Source organism: Echiichthys vipera (genome assembly GCF_963691815.1).
Source record: "Echiichthys vipera genome assembly, chromosome: 9".
Classification (NCBI taxonomy): Eukaryota; Metazoa; Chordata; class Actinopteri; order Perciformes; family Trachinidae; genus Echiichthys; species Echiichthys vipera.
In genome coordinates this window covers 30,908,568-30,929,313 of record NC_139834.1, presented here as the reverse complement: position 1 = coordinate 30,929,313, position 20,746 = coordinate 30,908,568, and the positions used below count along the sequence as shown (strand labels likewise).

Genomic DNA, 20,746 nt, shown 5'->3' with positions numbered 1-20,746 from the left:
CAGTATCTGGCCGATTTATTTTGGAGGAGATGGACAAAAGAGTATCTCCCAAGCCTTCAAGAGCGCCAAAAGTGGAACAGGATAAAAATGAACCTCAAAATTGGAGATGTCGTCATGATAATGGATGAAAATTCAGCAAGAAATTCGTGGTTACTAGGCAGACTGGAGCAGACTATGTTGGACACCAGAGGTCTTGTTCGTCGGGTACAGGTCAAGACTAGGAGCAGCACCCTCAAAAGGCCCATCGACAAGCTCTTCCTTGTCTGTGAGACTGACACCTGACTAATGACTAATGACTAACAACTGATGGACATTTACAAAGGGGTGTAGGCGGATCGCTGCCCCAGAAACGACTATTTTCTTTTTTCAGCATGGACCCAGAAGATCAAGGATCAAGTATACTTCTGTATTGCTATATTATGTTATGTACATGTATGAACTATAAAGATGAAAAAGATAGTATGGTTTAGAAAGTATATTAAGTAGTTGGAAAATATTGCCAAAAGTATCATAACAGTGATGATGCTCTGCTTAAGTTAATTATAAGCCCCCGCCTTATAATTAGGGGACAGGTTGTAAAGGCCATTTCATTTCGATGGTTTTCTGGGGTGCTTATGGGCGGGGAGGAGGGGACGGCGGATGCAGCCAGGGAGTGCTAACGCTATTGTTAGCCCGCATTAGCGGTTAGCATCGGATTTTATCAAACCTAACGTTACAGGTTAACCCGGCAAAATCTGTAGCATCAGTTCGCTAATGTTAAAACACGGAAGTGTAGTTACAAAGCGTTAGTTTGTGATTATGTTTGCACAGCTAATGTATTTATAATTTATGGTTGTAAGGACTGTTATTGCCTGGGCCCAGACAGCCCACAGACAGTTAAAACGAGCTATCAGGCACGTAACGTTAACAGTGATGGTGGTGTGTTAACGTCAGTTTCTAAGCTTCATGGAGAGACTGTCGGTAACGTTAATGTAGGGACAGATGCACCTACAGTTACAGAGCTGTTAGTGTTGTAGATTCAGAACAAACACATGTGCATTTACTCTGCTATCTAGCATGAACTGTTAACTGTACATGTTCTATAGTAAACAGATGTATCCACTCCAATGACATGATGCTGTGTAAAATAACACCACTGAGTATAATGCAGTCAGACACAACTCTACTAGTCCCTCTGACCTCAATGATAATATTATATGATAATCTTAATGACATAATGTGATGAACTCATCTCAGTAAAGCTGGACTTTTCAACTGCAGACTCATAAAAAACAATAATGTTAAATCATCTCTCTAACAGTTTGAACAAACACATTATAAACATCATGCATATGGAATTCATTGCAGGACCCTTGTGTTTGACTACATTATTTATTTATTGTCAGTGTTTAATGCAACAGTTTTATCAGAGTGGTAGTGATCCCCTAATCTACAAAATACAAAAAAATGTGTTTTGTTCTACATACTAGATTTTATTTGTATACTATATTTTCTTTACTTCTGTGTTTCTTCACAATTGATCACATTGTAAACTGCATAATCTGCTTTTTCTCCAGGCTTCTCTTTGCAGTCCTGCTTTTAAACCATGATGGCAGCTGAGAGATTGATGGACCAGTGATGGTGACGTCTGATTGCCCTATCAAGGAGACGCTGAATTACTGAGTGTGAGCTAAAAGCATGTGTTTGCTTCCTTAGCCTTCCCATCGACCCTAACAGAGTCACAGAGAGGTCTACATCACATCATCTCATCAAAGACTGCTGTACCAGAGAGCCGTGCTGCCTGCCCTTTCCACATCTTGCCAGAACATCACCGGGGACAGCCTGTCTCTCACACAACATTTGCAGTTTAACACAGGACAACAGTGTGAAAGTTTACAGCTTAAGATTATTATTCGTCAGGAAAAAGTCAGATCAAAGTCTAAAATTCATATTAAAAAAAAATGTTTTCTAAACATTGCAAGATGTTTGTTTTTACCTTTGTCACTATTCACGTTTGCATATTTTACTAGGTTGAGAAAAAATGTTGCATATATCTCATGATTGTCTGTGTATTTTGATCAATTAAAACATTTTTATAATAATAAAATAGTTAAGGAATAGTGCTTTCTAGTTTTAAACAGATACATCTTTTTTTTTTTGCTGTTGCGTTTTTCTATCTGCTGTTGTGATTTGCCCCTCAGGGCAACTGTAGCTTGTGCTCCGGGGCTGCAGCTGGATAGCATTGAGGATGTGACGCGCTGAGACGTAGCGCTGAGATGGATATGAATGAATGAATGCTTTATTTCAAACATATGAAAAATAAATTACACTTGGATCACTTGTCATTAAAAACCCTTTGTACTGCTCCACCGTGCTTCACCGTGCCTGCGCCCACCTGGACAGACCGGGAACCAGTGAGAATCTTGTTCATGGACTTCTCCAGTGCGTTCAATACCATCCGGCCTGCTCTGCTGGGAAGTAAGTTGACGGCGATGCAGGTGGACCCTCCCCTGTTTTCCTGGATTACGGATTACTTAACGGGTCGACCAAAGTATGTCAGACTGCAGGACGGAGTGTCTGACACTGTGGTCAGCAGCAATGGAGCTCCACAGGGAACTGTTCTTTCCCCCTTTCTGTTCACCCTGTACACCTCAGATTTTCAGCTCCTCTCTGAGTCCTTCCACCTGCAGAAGTTTGCTGACGACTCTGCAATTGTTGGCTGTGTCAGTGAGGGGAACGGCGTGACTGTGGCTGTTGTCCAGGATTACAAATACCTTGGAGTATACCTGGATAACAAACTGGACTGGTCCAAGAACACTGAGGCTGTTTACAAGAAGGGCCAGAGTCGTCTCTATTCCCTGAGGAGGCTCCGGTCATTGTATGTACCACCATGCTGAGGATGTTCTATCAGTCAGTGGTAGCTAGTGCCATCTTCTTTGCTGTTGTGTGCTGGGGCAGCAGACGCCAAGAGAATCAGTAAGATCAACGGGAAGGCTGGCTCCGTCCTGGGGGTCAAACTGGACTCTTTGGTGGCGGTGTCTGAGAGGAGGATGCTGTCTAAACTGCACAGCATCCTGGATAACAACTCTCACCCTCTCCACCAGCTGCTGACCTCCAGCAGAAGCACCTTCAGTCATAGACTCATTCTCCCCCGGTGTAACACTGAACGCCAGAGGAAGTCTTTTCTTCCGTTGGCCATCAAACTGTATAATTCAAACCCCCCCCCGGTCAGGTAAGGAACAGTGGAGACACTGTATCCTGAGAAAATGTTACTTTGTCACTTTATAACACCACTGCATCAATTTGTTTAGTTGTATTGTAAACTTACTTCAGTAAGAAAGGCTGCTACACTTCACTGTGGTTTACTGTAACTAACTTACTTCAGTAAGAAATGCTGCTACACTTCCCTGTACGTTACTGTAACTTAGTTCTGTAGGAAATGCTGCTACATTTTTAACACTGTTTCAATTATCGCTCCTTATCACTTATTTAGCTTGTACTTATCTTATTTCAATATGCTGCTAAACTGCACAGTGCGTATTGTTGTATATTGTATACACCTACGCTTAACCACAATGTCTGTTGCACTCTGTCACACTTAGTTATTGTTTTATTTATTTTATGTTAGCTTTATTTTGATTTGATTATCTTAGCTTATTGTCACTCTGATCCTTTCCCACCTTTGTACTGAAACTGTTGCACAATAATTTCCAATCGGGATAAATAAAGCTTCTTGAATCTTGAAGAGGAGTAGGAAGAAGCATTAGCTTATTAATTCCTACCCCTTCGCCACTTAGTATCTAGTACTATAGGTTTTCTTACTTCCTGTGTATCCTGTTTTTTTTTGTTTTTTTAATACGCTCAACAAAACAAACAATCACCAACAAACAACACAATAACCGCTTGTGTAAAAATAATAAATGACAAGTATGGCAAAATGTGAGAACCCTAGTGATTGTCAGACCCCTTTTCTTCCCTGTACCTTGTAAACACCGTCCGTTTATACTGATGTTTGAATTTTCTCATGGTTGGACATTGCCTGAGCTCCTCCGCTACTCTGTTCCACAGTTTCACTCCACATACTGAAATGCAAAAGGTTTTCAAAGTAGAGCGTGCATACAGATGTTTTAGATTCAGTTCCCCCCTCAGATTATTACCCCCTTCTCTCGGAAAAAAACATGCTTGAATATTTACTGGTAACATGTTGTTTGTTGCTCTATACAGGATTTGTGCTGTTTGGAAACTGACCAGATCAGTGAGTTTCAGTATTTTGGATTTTGAGAAAAGGGGTTAGAGTGTTCTCTGTACCCAGTGTTATGAATTATCCTGATTGCTCTTTTTTGCAGAATCGACAGTGGTTGTAGTGTAGATTTATAAGTATTGCCCCAAATCTCTGCACAGTAACTCAAATACGGTAATATCAGTGAGTTGTAAAGAATGTGGAGTGATTTGTGGTCCAGAAAGTGTTTAGCCTTACCTAGTACTGAGATGCTCCGTGACAGTTTACTTCGAACATGCTTTATATGAGGTTTCCATGTTAATTTACACATTTCTTCAGTGATACACCCCAGAAGCTCCTGTAAATTCTCCCCTGAGTAAAACATATTTGTGTCATCAGCAAATAGTACCAATTTCAACATATTTAAGACGTTACATATATCATTTATATATAGAATAAACAGTTTGGGACCCAGCACTGACCCCTGGGGGACGCCACAGGCAATGTCCAAGCAGGATGAGCTATAGTCTACCAACTTCACAAATTGTCTCCGGCCCTTTAAATAACTCTCAACCCAGTGCAAAACTATCCCCCTGATGTTCCAGTTTATTGATTAATATGTCATGATTAATTGTGTCGAAGGCTTTTTTAAGATCAATGAATATTCAAATTGCATATTGTTTATTTTCTATGGCATTAGTGATTACTTCTAATGATTCCATTAATGCCAGTGATGTTGAACTGTTTGATCTGAATCCGTACTGATTGTCAGTGAGCAATTTATGTTTGGCTATGAATTTTTCTAATCGATTATTGAATACTTTTTCTAAAATTTTTGAAAATTGTGGTAGTAATGAGATGGGTCTGTAATTTGTGAATTGGTGTCTATCTCCGGATTTATACAGCGGTACAACTTTAGCCATTTTCATTTTGCTTGTAAATTTGCCAGTTTGAAATGATAAATTACAGATGAAAGTTAGCGGGTCTGAAATCCCCTCAATGACCTTTTTCACAATTTTCATATCAATGTTATTGCCATCAGTAGATGTTTTATCTTTACATTTATTTACAATATCAATTTTTCTTTCTCTTCCACTGCTGTGAGGAACATTAAGTTAGTGTTTCTATCTATAAGATTATTATTCCAATCCTGTGATGCCGGGGGATCAGGAATTTTTTCAGCCAGGTTTGGTCCAACACTCACAGGTTAAAGCTATTCACTATATCCTCCATGTTTTCCTTTCTAATATCATTATCTATGAAATACTGAGGGTAACATTGTCTAGAGCCATTTTTGATAATGCTGTTTATTATATCCCATATCCCTTTAATATTTATTTTATTATTATTTAATATCTCATGATAGAATTCCTTTTCACTTTTCCTTAAAATACTGATTCATTTATTTTTATATTTTTTGTATTTATTTTCAGCCTCCTTAGTTCTTTCTTTTATAAATACTCTATAGAGTGTATTTTTCTTTTTACAGGTATTCTGTAACCTCTTAGTGATCCATGGTCGATCTGAGTATTTATGTTTCCTACTATGTTGTTTAATAGGACAAATTTTATTATATAATGATGTAAATATGCTTAAAAATGTGTCGTGTGCCTTATCTATATCACTTTTACTTATACACAGCATCCCACTTTTGTTCACATAGGTCATTTCTAAGTGCCTCCATAGTTCCATCTCTCCTCAGCCGTCTATATGTTATGTTTTCATTTGTCCGATTTCCTTTAAATTCACCATCGTAAACTGTGAAGACTGGCAAGTGGTCACTGATGTCAATGATGAGTAATCCACTGACAGTGTTGTCTTCAATATCATTGGTGAAGATGTTGTCGATTAATGTGGAACAGTGAGGTGTGATTCTGCTAGGTCTGGTGATTTTTGGATAAAGGCTCATGCTGTACATTGTACTAATGAATTCATCTGTTGCTTTGTGCTTTTTTGGATTCAAAAGATCAATATTGAGGTCGCCACAAATTAAAATGACTTTTGGATTAACCTTTGAAAAAGATGCCTCCATCCAGTTATTAAATGATTCTACACTAGAACCTGGTGCCCTATACAGTATATACAGCTGATTATTACATTTTTGTTTTTTTCTCTACAGATTTCAATTGTTATACATTCAAACAGATTGTCCACAGCAGTTGACATATTGTCCACTACCCTATAGTTCAAGTCTTTGTCCACACATACAGCCACACCTCCTCCGCTTTTGTTCTTTCTGTTAATGTGGTTGAGTTCATATCCATCCAGCTCAAAATCCATTCCTTTATCAGCTTTAATCCATGTTTCTGATATGGCAATAATCTTGAATGGTTTTGTGAATTTATTCACGTAATCCTTAATGTTACTAAAGGTTGCGTACATGCTTTTGCTGTTGAAATGGATTATGGATAGTGTTATCCATTTTAATGGTCTGATTGTACTGTTTGTCCGTGTAGTAACAGCAATTATCAGTAACATTGGAAAAATAAATTATTGTCTGGATCTATATCGTTTTCTATGTCCAGTACATTATGGTCTGTATACTGAAAAGTTTTCAGTTCCATACTGTGGAGATCAAAAGTCCTTTGAGTTGTGTCTTCATAGTTCCCAGATGTGGTGTATGATATATTTCCGACGGTGTCATGATCGTGTGTGGAATGGATCATACCTTACAGTCCAGTTCATGATGCTCACTGGTACCTGTCCAGCTCCTCCATGTTCCTGATGACGACATTTTTTGCGATCATCTCAGCTTGATCAGTACTTTACAATTGCTTGTCCATGTGCTTTGAATTTTCCCTTGTTTTTTCAGAATGCGTGCTTTTCTTGCGACGTCGGAGTTTCGTTTAGTGAGGTGCTTGTTAATGAATACATTCGTTCCTTTCAATTTCCTTCCCTGCTTCAACAGTGCAGACTTGTGTTTTCTGTTTACAAATCTCATGATAATGGTTGATGTATTTCCGTCACTTTTCCGGGGCAGAGGGTGGCAAGCCTCTATGTTGTTTGAATCCACTTCAATCCCCTTTGAGTGGAAGAAGGCAGCCACCTGTTGCTCTGCCGATCTGTCATCCTGCTCACCGGGCTCCCCCCTGTTGTCAGTGGTCACCGACCGGGCGTATGACCGGGGTTTGATGCGGAGCCCAGTCACAATTTCATCATTGATCCTGGAGTATTGCTCCAGGTCTGCCACTCTGTTCTCTAGCTCCACCAGACGCCGGTCCTTCTCGGCGCTCTGGATCCTGAGAGCCTTCACCTCTTCCAACAGCCCCCAGAGGCCTTTCTGCTGCTGTTTAACCGCAGAAATCTCTTCAGCCAAAAACTCCAGGGTGTTTTTAAGTTCGCCTCCCTCCTCAGTTGTCATTGCCTTCTTCGGCGGCATGCTGCTGCTAGGTAACGCTAACAATCTGGCGTTGCGCTTCAGTCCGTGTTCCAAAATCAGCGTCGTAAACAAGCAGTGTCCAAAGCCAGAGGTATCAATATTAAGGCCAATGTCCCTTATCCAGGATCAGTAGCGAAAGTAGAAAAAATAGTCAAAAACCGAGCACCAAACACAGGACGAGCGAGCGAAGAACAGGAAACAGGAAGTATACAAGAAAGAACAGCGGCCATCAGTTCAGTTCAGTTTATTTTCAGACATTTCAGACAAAGACATTTCGTAACAAACACAAAAAAAAAAAAAATGTATAAGGTCTGAAAAAAGGGAATAGGCAGAAGCTAAAGCTTATAACGCCTACCCTTTAAAATACATAAACCTAGGTAGCAGCTACACACAGGTCAAAAAGAAAATATCTAATAATTAATTTATTGCTGCTGTCAGCGAAACACAATCAACATATGTTTGAATAATGTTCCTCTTGAGAACAGTTTTAAAGTAAATTAATGTTCTGCAGTCTTTTAAATCTATGGCCAAATCATTCCAAACATTCACTCCAACAACAGAAATACAATGCATTTTTGCATTTGTTCTAACACTGGGCTTTTTCAGCACGTCTTGCCCTCTCAGCAGATAGGTACTTTCCCTTTCCTGAATCAGGTTCTGAATCCGAATGGGGAATTGATTATTCTTTATTTTAAACATAAATTGTGCCGTTCGAAAGTAAACCAAGTCCTTGAATTTCAAGGCTTTTTTTCGGATGTAAAGTGTATTTGTGTGTTCCCTATATCCAGCTTTATTTATAAGTCGCATTGCCCTTTTTTGGATCAAACTGATTGGTTTTGTGTTAGTTTGGTATGTGTTTCCCCACACCTCCAGACCATAGGTCATGTAGGGAAGCACCAAGGAACAATACAATACATATAGCGTTTGATCATTTAAATATTCTTTAACCTTACTAATGACTGCTAATGATTTGCAGACTTTTGCCTTTATATAATTTATGTGATTTCTCCAACTTAGCTTATTTTGCAATATTATTCCTAAAAACTTAATTTCATTTACTTGTTCAATCTCTGTATCGTTTATAATTAAGTTTGTTTCCACATTGATTGGACGATTTGCAAATATTACAAATTTAGTTTTCTTTAAGTTCAGAGTTAATTTATTTGAGTCGAACCAATGCTTCAATATTTTCAGTTCATTTTCTACAGCTTCAAATAATGCCTTCAAATCTCTACCACAACAAAGTATGTTTGTATCATCTGCAAATAATATAAAGTGCATTGTTTTTGAAACCGAACATAAATCATTAATGTAAATTATGAACAACAAAGGACTCAACACTGACCCCTGGGGGAGTCCACAGGTCACTGACATGGTCTCTGAGTCGGTGCCATCAAAGTGGACGTATTGGGATCTGTTGCTCAAATAACTTTGGATCCAGGAAAGGGCCACACCCCTGATCCCATATCTATTAAGTTTTTTCAGCAAGAGATCATGGTTCACGGTGTCGAAAGCTTTGGTAAGATCCAAGAATAAACCAACAACATATTGCTTATGTTCTATTGCATTTGTTATATTTTCAACTAGGTCCACCAAAGCTAAGGTTGTGGTTCGATCAGGTCTAAAGCCATATTGCTGCTCACAGAGTATGTCATATTTTTCTAAATAATTATATAATCTTAAATGGAAAAGCTTCTCCAATATTTTAGAAAATTGGGATAGTATGGAGATAGGTCTATAATTTGTGAATGTGTGTTTATCACCCGACTTGTAAATCGGAATTACTTTTGCCATCTTCATTCTTTCTGGGAATATTCCTGTTTGCAGGGACAGGTTAAATACAAAGGTGATAGGAGTTATTACAAAATCAATTATTTCTTTTAATATTGACATGTCCAATCCATCAGGGTCTGATGACTTTTTACTTTTTAACTTTTTCACAATTGAAAGAATTTCATTTTCATCTGTAAGATGTAGGAATATACTGTTTTCCTGCTTTGGAAGTTTGCTGAGGATATCCTCCTTATTATGGTAGTTTGGTATTTCTTTTTCTAAGTTAGAACCTATTTTACTAAAGTAGTTATTAAATTCATTAGCAATTTCGTTTGGCTGGGTGATCAGATGTCCATAATTTATTTCAAAGTGAGAAGGGAAGTGGGACTCCTTATTTCTTCTTTTAATTAATTTGTTCAAAATGCTCCATGTATTTTTTATGTCGTTTTTGCTTCTTTCCAAAATATCACTATAATAATCTGTTTTACATGCTCTCATGATGTTTGTTAGTCTGTTCTTATATGTTTTGTAGGTTCTCTCTGCTTCTTCAGTCCTTTTTTTAAGGAATTCTTTATACAGTTTGTTCTTTTTCTTACATGCCTTTTGAATACCCTTTGTTAACCATGGTTTTCCAGAAAATTTGTCAGTGATTACTTTACTAATTAGGGGACAATGTGTGTTATATAGAGTAAAAAAAGAGTTCAAAAAGGCTTCATAAGCAGTATTTACATTATCTGAATATACATTGTCCCAGTTTTGTTCCAGTAGAGCATTCTTAAGTCTATTAATTGCCTCAGTGTTTTTTTGTCTGGTCATTATAACCATTTTCTTTGCTTTATTGGATTTAGTAACCATTTCTATCTTTGTAAAGACTGGAAGGTGATCCGATATATCAGATATTAAAAGTCCACTTGTTATTTCATGTTCAATAATGTTAGAAAATATGTTATCAATCAATGTTGCACTGTTTCTTGTTATTCGAGATGGTCTCGTTATGGCGGGATATAAACTTAAACTATACATTGTATTTATAAACTCGGTAATTGACGGCAGTTCTAAAGGATTCAGTAAGTCAAGATTAAAGTCACCACATACAAAAACCATTTTTCTTTCGCATAAACCCTCATACAGATCCATCATCGTTTCCCTAAATATATCAATGCATGAACCAGGTTTTCTGTATATGCAGCTTACATAGACATTCCTTGACTTTTCAAGCTCAATTTCTACAGTAACACATTCCATAACTTTATCAATGATTAAACATTTGTTTTTTACTATTTTACTTTTCAAGTTTCGGTCAATATATAAAGCTACACCCCCACCTTTTTGACGGTTCCTACTTCTGAAGAACATGTTATATCCTTCTATCTGGAAGAAGGAACATTGTTCCTTGTCCATCCATGTCTCTGAGATTGCTATTACAGAAAAGGTGTGTTTTGATTGTTTCAAAAAGTCTAGAATTTTAGAGAAATTTGAGTTAAGACTTCTACAATTGAAATGAATAATAGAAAGTGAATCCTTTGTGGTTATGTGCTTCTCAAGTTGCTCATGTGTATAATATTCACAATTGTTCTGTATTTTTGCAAGCACATTGTTCTCTGGATCCAAATCATTCTGTATATCATGCGGTTTAAACTCTGTGTAATCAAACCTTTTGAGTTGAAGATTTACATGACTAGAGTGATCTGATTCTGTCCTTACTGTGTTTATGGTTGATTTAAGTCTGTCAGGATGCATCATAAATCCAGTTCATTGTCACTTGTCCGTTTTTCTTTGGGTCCTCCAAGACTTATTTATTTGTATTGTTCAAGTTCTTTGATGTCTTTGATAACCATCACTCTGGCCTGTTCTGGAGATCCATTAAGCTTGATCAGGATTCTACAGTTCCGTGTCCAAGTGTCTTGTATCTTCTTCTCTCTTCTCAGAATTCTTGCCTGTCTTGCAATTTCAGCATTTTTCCTGGTAAGGTGCTCATTCACATAAACACCTGTACCCTTCAATTTCCTGCCATTTCTTAGCACCTCCATTTTGTGCTTTCTATTGGCAAAACGAATGATAATATTTGGCCTTTTCCCATTTCTCTGTGATAATGCGTGACATGCTGCAACATCTTTACTGTCAATAGAGATGTTTTTGCTCTCAAAAAACTTGATTACCTGGTGCTCCAGTGAAGACAAACCAGGACTTGTGGTGGGAATTGCCAAATTTCCTTCTCCTCTGTCCCCAGCTACGGCTTGTGCAAAAGTGCGTTGAATTTCAAGCCCTGAGATCAGAAGGTCTTCCATTCTAGAAAATTGTTCCAGGTCATCAATCCGCGTTTCCAAATGCTCAATTCGCTTGTCCTTTTCTTGAATCAGTGTTTTCAGTTGTCTGATCTCATCTGTAAGTTCCATCAAACATGCTTGCTTTTCTGAAACTTTAGTTATTTCCTGTGACAAAAACTGCAAGGACTTCTTTATGTCCTCGACATCTTCAGCCAATTTCTTGTTAGCCATTGTCAGATTGATTTTGCTTGGCTTTGTGATTCCTTAGGCTGCTTCCTGGAAGTTTAGGCCCCAGGCTCAAAAGGTCACAATAAAGCAGTAATTTTCCAAAATGGTTGTACATCCAAACTCCTTATATCTTCAGATATTGGTAAATTACACTGAAAGTGGTGGATGCCAACCTATTTTTGAGATATTATTAGGATTGTGGAGCAGGCTTGCAGTCATCAGCCGTGTGCACCCACATGTTGACCATTCACACCTACGGGTGATTTAGAGTCATCAATGAACCGAACACCTGCACGTCTTTGGACTGTGGGAGGAAACCGGAGAACCCGGAGAAAACCCACGCAGACACGGGGACAACATGCTAACTCCACACAGAAGGGCCCCAGCCGGGATACTTTTTTAAATAGGCCATGAAGGCTTACGCTACGTTGCACCTCACAAACCAAAGGGTACACACGTGTACCGAACCGTGACATGCGTACTGAAGGGGACGGATTTTTTAAATAAACCGTTCCACCCCTAATAACCGTTGTGGGGCTTTCTTGACCAGCTGTGTGATGTTATCTGTCCAGGTTAGGTCATCAATAACGTGGACAGTGACAGTGATCCAGCCATTGACTGTGGTGTTGCTAGCATATTTCAGGATAGCGTTTTAATCGATGAAGAGCATCCTGATGTAAGCCTCTTTGCTTTCCAGGTGTGCAGAGCTGCAGAAATAGTATCCTCAGTGGATCTGTAGATACTGTAGGGGTCCAGTGACTCAGGTATATTACTCTGGATGTGGGCAAGAACCACAATATCCAAGCACTTCATTATGATTGGATTATGTGCAACTGGCCTGTTGTCATTCACACAAGAGACTGGGATGATGGTGGTGCTTTTAAAGCAGGTTAGGGCTGTGGCTGGTGCAAGGGACAGGTTAAAAATGGAGGTGAATACTGATACTCAAAGGCTCATCCACATCCTTATTGCTTAACACATACCATATATGCTTGAAAACATATTTCAAGCTTGAGAATTACATCTGCATTATAAAGAAATATATACCATTTGCATCTATTGTAGTTATTATGACAGCAATCAAAGCAATTGACTTTATTTTAAAAACAATCAAGGTCAATTGAATTAGCAAAAGTCTCTTTTGCTTCACATACATTTTTTGGTAAATCTATAACAAACCATTCTATAAAATACTATTTGTCCGAGAACATCTGGGTCCATGTCAGCTTTAAAAACACAACTAACTAACTGTGATTTATGAATGATTTACTGTCAATGCCATTTATGCATACCAGCTGTAATGCTTAGTAGGGTTTGGAGAAGTAGGCTGACCGTGGTAATTGTATAGTACCCACATGCTACCAATACCTTGCAATGTATAGTAATATACAAGTGATGTCGCTTGAAAAGTTAAAATTTTTCAACTTCAAGCGACACGCGATGAGGTGATGGACACGGTAGATGTGATCAGCGCTTTGTCGCGTCGCCATTGTCGACTGAATCCCGTCGCAGGGAGCAACATTGTGTGTCATTGCGTCACTTGCATTGGTTTTGAATGGTAGCTTGACGCTTTCATTGCCAAGCTATGTGGCCAAGCTACCACTGGTCTGCTACCTGCCTTCTATCTGGTGTTTACAAGCAAATCTTATGTGAGTTTACCTCTTTAGCTCACTCCAGGTTAGGACTAGTGATAATAGAAAGCTCTAGATCAAACTATTCATAACAATATGAATGCAATTTATGAAACATGGGCAGATTTTGACAATAAGATGGACTATTCTGCATGTGGTGACTTAAACAATGTTCTGTTTGATCACAAAGACACATTGTATATAACCAATAGTTGTTCAAATTGTAGACAATTGTGTTTCGTCATTTGCCTAAAATGTTTAAGTGCTGGAACATTTGCAAATGGTAACAAACGAGAAATGCCCTTTCTGTTGCGCACTAGTTGTAAGATGTTGCTTGGGCCCAAAGATGTATCAGAGCCAGCTCCACGTATAATGCCATTATGCAGTGTCTTCATTAAATCATAAACACCAGTCTGGTACACAGCACACAGATATCGAAATACATCAGATGGCTTGGTTATAACGCACATTCAACATTTGGATATCCCCGTGTCTCCAACATGTCTCCTCCTGGCTGAGATGGAGGGCACAGCACTGCAGTGTTTCGACAAAATTAATAAATGAGCTAATTACTGGTAATCGCTCCAAACTCTGCAGTGAATATCAGCCTGCATGCTCGTTTTTTAAGCCTACACGTTGAAACACAGCAGCTAAAATTGGTAGCAGAGCAACAAGTCAGCGACTATCCTGCAGCAGCCTGTTGAGGCCTAGACTGATTTTGTTCTGCTTACTTAATTCTGCTGCTATAGGCCTAGTCTGCCGGGTAATAATACTTTTCCTGATACTCTGAGCTTCTCTCCTCTCTGTCTGTATCATTCATGTCTCATCAATGCATGTTACTAATTTAACTTCTTCCACGGAGTTGTTTGTGCTTTGTCATCTCGCAGATCTCTGCTGATCATGGTGGTGCCTGCTGCCGTGGTCCTGCATGACGCTTCCTTCTGCTATTATTACTATTACTCATATATACTATCATTAGTCTGATAAATTATAAAATTTGTAGCCATAAAACGAGGGCGGGGACTTTAAATGCGTTAATTACGATTAACTAATTACAGAAAAAATAACGCAACAAAAAAAAATAACGCAACAAAATGAATGGCAATTGCACTCCATGCAGGAAGGTTGCTAATTGCACGAGTTTCTGCCCGGCCCGTAATACTGACGCACAGGATGCAACAGAAGAAAAAATGAAACTGATGAGAAGCGAGATGAGTTGTTGCTGGTTCAGTGGGCGACATTTGAGTTCTAAGAAACGACCAAGTGGAAACATGGACAAGAGCACGGCTGAACATGCTGCAGCTAACGTTAGCACAGACAATGCTGAACATGCTGCAGCTAACGTTAGCACAGACAACCCTGAACATGTTGCAGCTAACGTTAGCACAGACAACGCAGAACACGCTGCAGCTAACGTTAGCACAGACAACACTGAACATGCTGCAGCTAATGTTAGCACAGACAAAGATGAACACGCTGCAGCTAACGTTAGCACAGACAACACTGAACATGCTGCAGCTAACGTTAGCACAGACAACCGGAACATGCTGCAGCTAACGTTAGCACAGACAACACTGAACATGCTGCAGCTAATGCTAGCACAGACAACACTCCTAGGAGGGACTCTGTTTCTGAAAAGCACTTTATGTTTAACTGTTTATTTTATGCCAAAGATATTATTCTTAATATTTTTGCAATGTTAGGTTTCCACTTTTCTTGAATACACCATACTAAGCACTGTTTTATTATTTATAAACAGACGTAAAAGTTTACAAAAAGTTAGTGCTCACTGATAAAAATGAACACATTTTGTTTAAACTCATTGTTCTGTGTGTCTCTTGGTTTAATTGTGTGTGTCTCATTTTTTTAAGGATTGTGTAAAAAAAAAAGAAGCTCCAGTGTAAATGAGAATATTCTCCTCTATCGTTAAAACTGATACATGAAATACAGAAAAAGTGCAACCATGTGCATTTTCAAACATCATCAAACCCTTAGCCATAGTTTACGTCAGAAAAAAATTCTTATAGAATTACATCAAAAAAATGACTAAGCATTTTGTAAATCTGGATTGCAAACTTGATTTATTCTGAGATGGGAAACTGAGTTTTCACTAACCCTGCTTTCTGAAAAGGACCCCGATGTTCCTTGACATAAATATTTGGTTTTGAGATATAAAATAAGTATTTTGAGAAAGTATTTCAGGTATTCCATTTTGCGCTGCTGCTTGTACAAATGAATTGGAGAAATGCACTTACTGTTTTGCATATGTTAAGGACGACTGGAGAAATGTACCAAAGTGACTGAGAAATGTGAGGATTTTCACAATGCTAACATTAAGAGTCTGTTTTGAATAAAAGTTCTTGGTAATTGTGCAGAAAATAAATGGTCTGTTGATTTGTAAGAACGAAAGGGGGGATTATTTTCTGTTTAACACTGCATGAACGCACACACACACACACACACACACACACACACACACACACACACACACACACACACACACACACACACACACACACACACACACACACACACACACACACACACACACACACACACACACACACACACACACACACACACACACACACACACACACACACACACACACACACAGACAGTTCCGAAACTTACTTTGAGCTATCTTCGCAAGGTGCAGCCGGTTCACCCAGGAGATCTTACTGAGGGGGCTGGGAGTGTTGAAGACCACAACGATGCTCACTGGACGACCAGACCTGGAAAAAAAAAGCATAGTGGACATGAATCCCAACAACATTCAAAAATACTTTGCAATCCAAGGCAAAGCTTCGCAGCTCTCATGGTAAAAAGCTAACTACAGCTGAAGCTTACTGTCCTTGCTTTGAACTTGTCTTACATGAACCTCCTGACACTCACTTGTCTGGTTTGCCTGGTATAGACAGACGCAGGCGACATTTGTTGGCATTCTGGATCTCCTCCTCCTTTAGACGGATGAGCCTCTGCAGAGCCAGACCCCAGTCCTGAGACACTGCAGGGTTTAGATTCTGATACAGCCACAGAAAAAGGGAAAGGAAAGCCGGACCAGTTAGATTGTCTTCTTTTTACTGAGAAAGATAGAGGTTTCGAATTATGTCCAAATATGGTTGTGCTTAGCCAAACCTCATCAACTCAGCTCTTTTATTTATATTTATATATAAATATATATATATTATATTTAACATATTGAATATACATTTGTTAAAACCAGAAAACACATTGTGCCTCATTCACCAACCGTTCTTCAGAAGCGTTTACCCACACAGTTTACATGAAGATTCTGACATTCACCATGTTCTCTTATTAGGGATTTGTTCCCTGGTGAGAATAGAATCCACACACACTCGAGAGCACTCTTACACACGTTTGAGTACTGACATGTTTGTGCAAAACAGATGCCTTTTCTTCAATTATACATAATATTAAAGATTTTTAGCATTTAGAATATTTTTTAATAATCACTTTCATTATGTTACAAAGCTATATAGTCTTTTAAATTAAATAAACACTACCCAAATCAGGTTCATTCCTTTTGTTTTTTGTTTTGCTTTTCAGAATTTTATTTTAAGCCTGTTGTAGAGAACCAGGGAAACGTGAGAGAGAGGACAACATGCATTAACGGCCTGGGCCCGTATTCATCAAGCTTCTTAGAATTCCTCGTAAGAACCCTGCTTAGAGTAAATTCTTCACTAAAAGCTGCACTAAAACGTCAGTTATGGAATCGAAAAGAAACCCAGTTGGTGAGAGGAAGAGACCCTGTAATAAGTGGAGCTAGTCGAGGAAAGGAAGCTCATCATTAAAGGCAAGTACAGCCCAATGCCCACCAGCCATGTTAAAAAAAACAGGGACGACAGAACCAATCAAATCCATGCTTCTCAAGCCTTCTGCCATCCCTCAGCAGCTGACTGAGAAAAAGTGCTATCACGTTCTCTTCAAAAGCAGAACTGAAATGGCAGCTTTCAAGACAAAGACTTAAGCACAGGTGCAGAAGTTGTGCAGCGCATACCCGGAGAAGATAACCCCAGCATCTCTGGGTTGAACGGCGGCCAGGATCCAGCTGCGATCAAGCTTGAGTTGCTTTCAAAAGGGTGAGTTATTCGTAACTCTATGGGGATATTGCGCTGCAGCCTAATATTATGTGTTTATTATTTGAATTATTACATTTTATGTTGTTACCTTTGCATTATTTTGATTATAGGATGTCATTGGTTTTATTTTGTGTTTAAATTACGAGGTATTATTCCTTTAATTAATTATTTAATTTAGTCTATAATATTTTTTTATCACTTTCAGTGTTAAAAAGCTGGAGATAAATATGAGCAGTATGATGTTGGTTCCACATGCCCTTGTTGCCAATAATACAGACGCACCAGAGAGAGTTCTAGCTCTGCTCTCGTGTTGCCTTGTCGTTGAACCTGACCTGTAAGTGAAGTAAAATAAAGTCTTCCTGACCTGCCGTAACGGTGCCTTTTTATTGAAAAAGTATTAAGCCCCTTGTAACCTGCAGTATCCACTGTCCTGGCACGCTACAGACACCAGGGTTACATTACTATCTATCAAACAATGGTGGTTGATCATGTGACCCACTAATGAAAACACTTGTTGTCTCTTTGCTAACTATTCACATCTGTGTCTCTATGGAGACATTCCCTCTCTAAATGGAAACACACCACCATGTTAGTGACACTGTTTACTCAGTCAGCAGCACTTGGTCTGCCGGTGGAGTTCGTCACTCCAGCGTATGCTGCATTTCATAAGATCAGAGAACAACTACACTCCTTTTTCTTTCCCTCTAGAATAATCTTTATAATTATTATTGGTTAGTATCTGACAATCCAATTTTCCTCATTTCAATATTTCAATGAGCATAAATTCTCTTTCTGTCTCATATGTGCTGTACAGTTTCTGGCACTGCTCACACAAATCAGTAGGGTGCTTTCCCATGATGTAATATCATGTAAACACCATATCCCAAACATGATCATAATGGGGATAAGCCTCATAAACGGGTTATTCATGTCCATGAAAACACAGTCATTGTTTTGGATTGTTGCAATAATAAAAAATATAAATTTGCATAAATCAAGCATATTTGTCAACTCCCATGTTGATAAGAGTATTAAAAACTTAAAAAATATCCATTTAAGTTACATTTAGAACAGATTAAAATATGTATTTTCGATTAATCCCAAATACACATTTTAATCGATTGACAATCGATTACTTTATACCAACCAGTTACTAATTAAACTGAGATTATTACAAATACAGTGCCATAAACTTTTAAGTCTAAGTGCTCGAACAAATTGACGACTGTCTGTACAGAGTCACTGTGTTTTATTCAGAGTTGCATTGAATATTTGAACGTGAGGGCAAAAACCGCTGTTCAAAGAAATGAGCGACAGCACATAAAAAAAATAACATTAGAAAGTCCTGAATAATAAATGAATAACCAAGATTTGGTTTCAGACATTCATTTATCTCCGTCTCCTCATTTGATCCAGACTGAATGAATGAGGAAATGAAACAGCGTCTCTGTAAGAGGAGACACAGAAACTGAGGGCCCATCCACACTGGGACGCCTTTTCCTGTAACCGCACAGCTTCAGCCTGGTTTAGTCAACATCTACACGCACCCGGTGTTATCGGAGCCTGAAAACTGGATCTTTAGAAACCAGGTCCCAGAGTGGGAAGATTTGAAAAAGCCCCCCATGGCATTGTGGTCTGGACGGTGAAAGCTCAGACTTTGTTAAAGGATGGTGTCATGGCCCCACCTCCGACCTCTAACCCCACGGCGTCACATAACAACAACAGTGCTAATACATGAGAGGAGAGAGATGGACCCAGAGACTGTTTACTGAACTGGACTCTAAGCCACATGCATGGGAATGAATTAGGCCCAGCACAGATTTCTCCCTTTTCCCTGATGCTCAGAGACTAGAGAGCAGTTTAGCTCCTTATTCAGTTTCTAAATCAAGTTCTAAGGTGTGAAAAGTCTCTAAATGTAGCGAGAAAGTGGCGCCTGGGAGTGCTTTGGAACGGGGAAGGGGCTCCCAGCAGCACCCTCTGCTCGTTGAGGACATTAACTGCAGAGTGATTAGTGCATCAGAGTCCAAAACATCACAAAAGTCTCCACTAACACCAGAAACAGGGACACATTTGTCCCCAGGATGGAGGAGAAATTGGGAAGTCTCCAGATTTGGAGAGAAAATCTCCGGTGTTTGTATTCTCCACAGCGTCTCCCCGTCACTTCTTCTCCGTTGTTGGTGTATTTCTGTGGCAGCTACAGCGACGATTTTTAGTTCGATTTTTGTATAGACTTTCATTTGGGCATTCTTGACTCGACTCTCTTAACTTTTCTTTTCCATTTCTGTGTGTGGCTGTGTGAACACGGCCCTGCAGTCTCATGCCCTTTTACGCACTTTCAACTTCCGAGGAAATTCAGGGATTCATCATTATGAGAACAGAAGTACAAACTATTTTGCGGTTTACGAATACGTCATGAATCCAACATAGATTTTTCTCAGGACTTAACTAAAGAACAAATTTAGGAAAAAAACAACAGCGTAGGAAGATATTGGTGAATGAGGTCTATTATTATTGTGTACAAAAATCAAATGCTTAGACTGAAAAAGCATCATGAACACGGGAGCTTCTTTTCAAAAAACAATGAAAGAGACAATGTTAACTGAGAACAATAAGCATTACCTGGTAGGTTCCATTGAGCGTGCCCACCAGCAGTGAGACCTTTTCCACCACAGTTAGGTCATGCTGCAGCTCCTCCAGCTCCTTGTACAGTCTGGGAGGACTCAGGAAAACTTTACCTGTAACACAGAGATTCACATTCAGCTTCTCTATCAGACAAACACCTGAATATCTTAATTTACTTCCAAATTAGCCCCATGTAACAAAAAATCTTATCTGATGTAAAGTGTTCATTGACGGCTGATGGAAAGCACAAACGCTCCTCACTGTGCTGCACAGTTAAGACTGTAGAGTTTCTCCTCAGTTATAAGGACAAGTTAGCATCAGAAGTGACACTACCAGTCAATCATTTGATCATTATATATCTAGAAAATGATGGCGATGTCAACTTTGATTATTTGTAAGAATAAATGGTTTTCTTTTGTTGGACAAAAATCATTCTCATCATTATTCTCTAGTAGTCTGGGAATCCCCATCCCCTTCTGCCGGCGATTTAAATTCGCAGGTCTAGAGCAGGTCTATTCCTCCTGTTTCCTATCCCTTTTTTATGG

At 39.0% G+C, this 20,746-nt stretch overlaps 1 protein-coding gene across 2 annotated transcripts in view; it reads right to left on the bottom strand.

Annotated features, from left to right (window-relative positions):
* LOC310951368 (rho guanine nucleotide exchange factor 10-like protein) overlaps positions 1-20,746 on the bottom strand; it is a 121,977-nt gene that overhangs the window by 38,196 nt on the left and 63,035 nt on the right. For both annotated transcript variants that reach the window (XM_083919563.1, XM_083919564.1), the window contains 3 exons: positions 20,199-20,314; positions 16,372-16,499; positions 16,111-16,211 (listed from right to left, as the gene is read on the bottom strand). In XM_083919563.1, the coding sequence (XP_083775689.1) occupies positions 16,111-16,211; positions 16,372-16,499; positions 20,199-20,314 (345 nt within the window). The remainder of the gene's footprint in view (positions 1-16,110; positions 16,212-16,371; positions 16,500-20,198; positions 20,315-20,746) is intronic.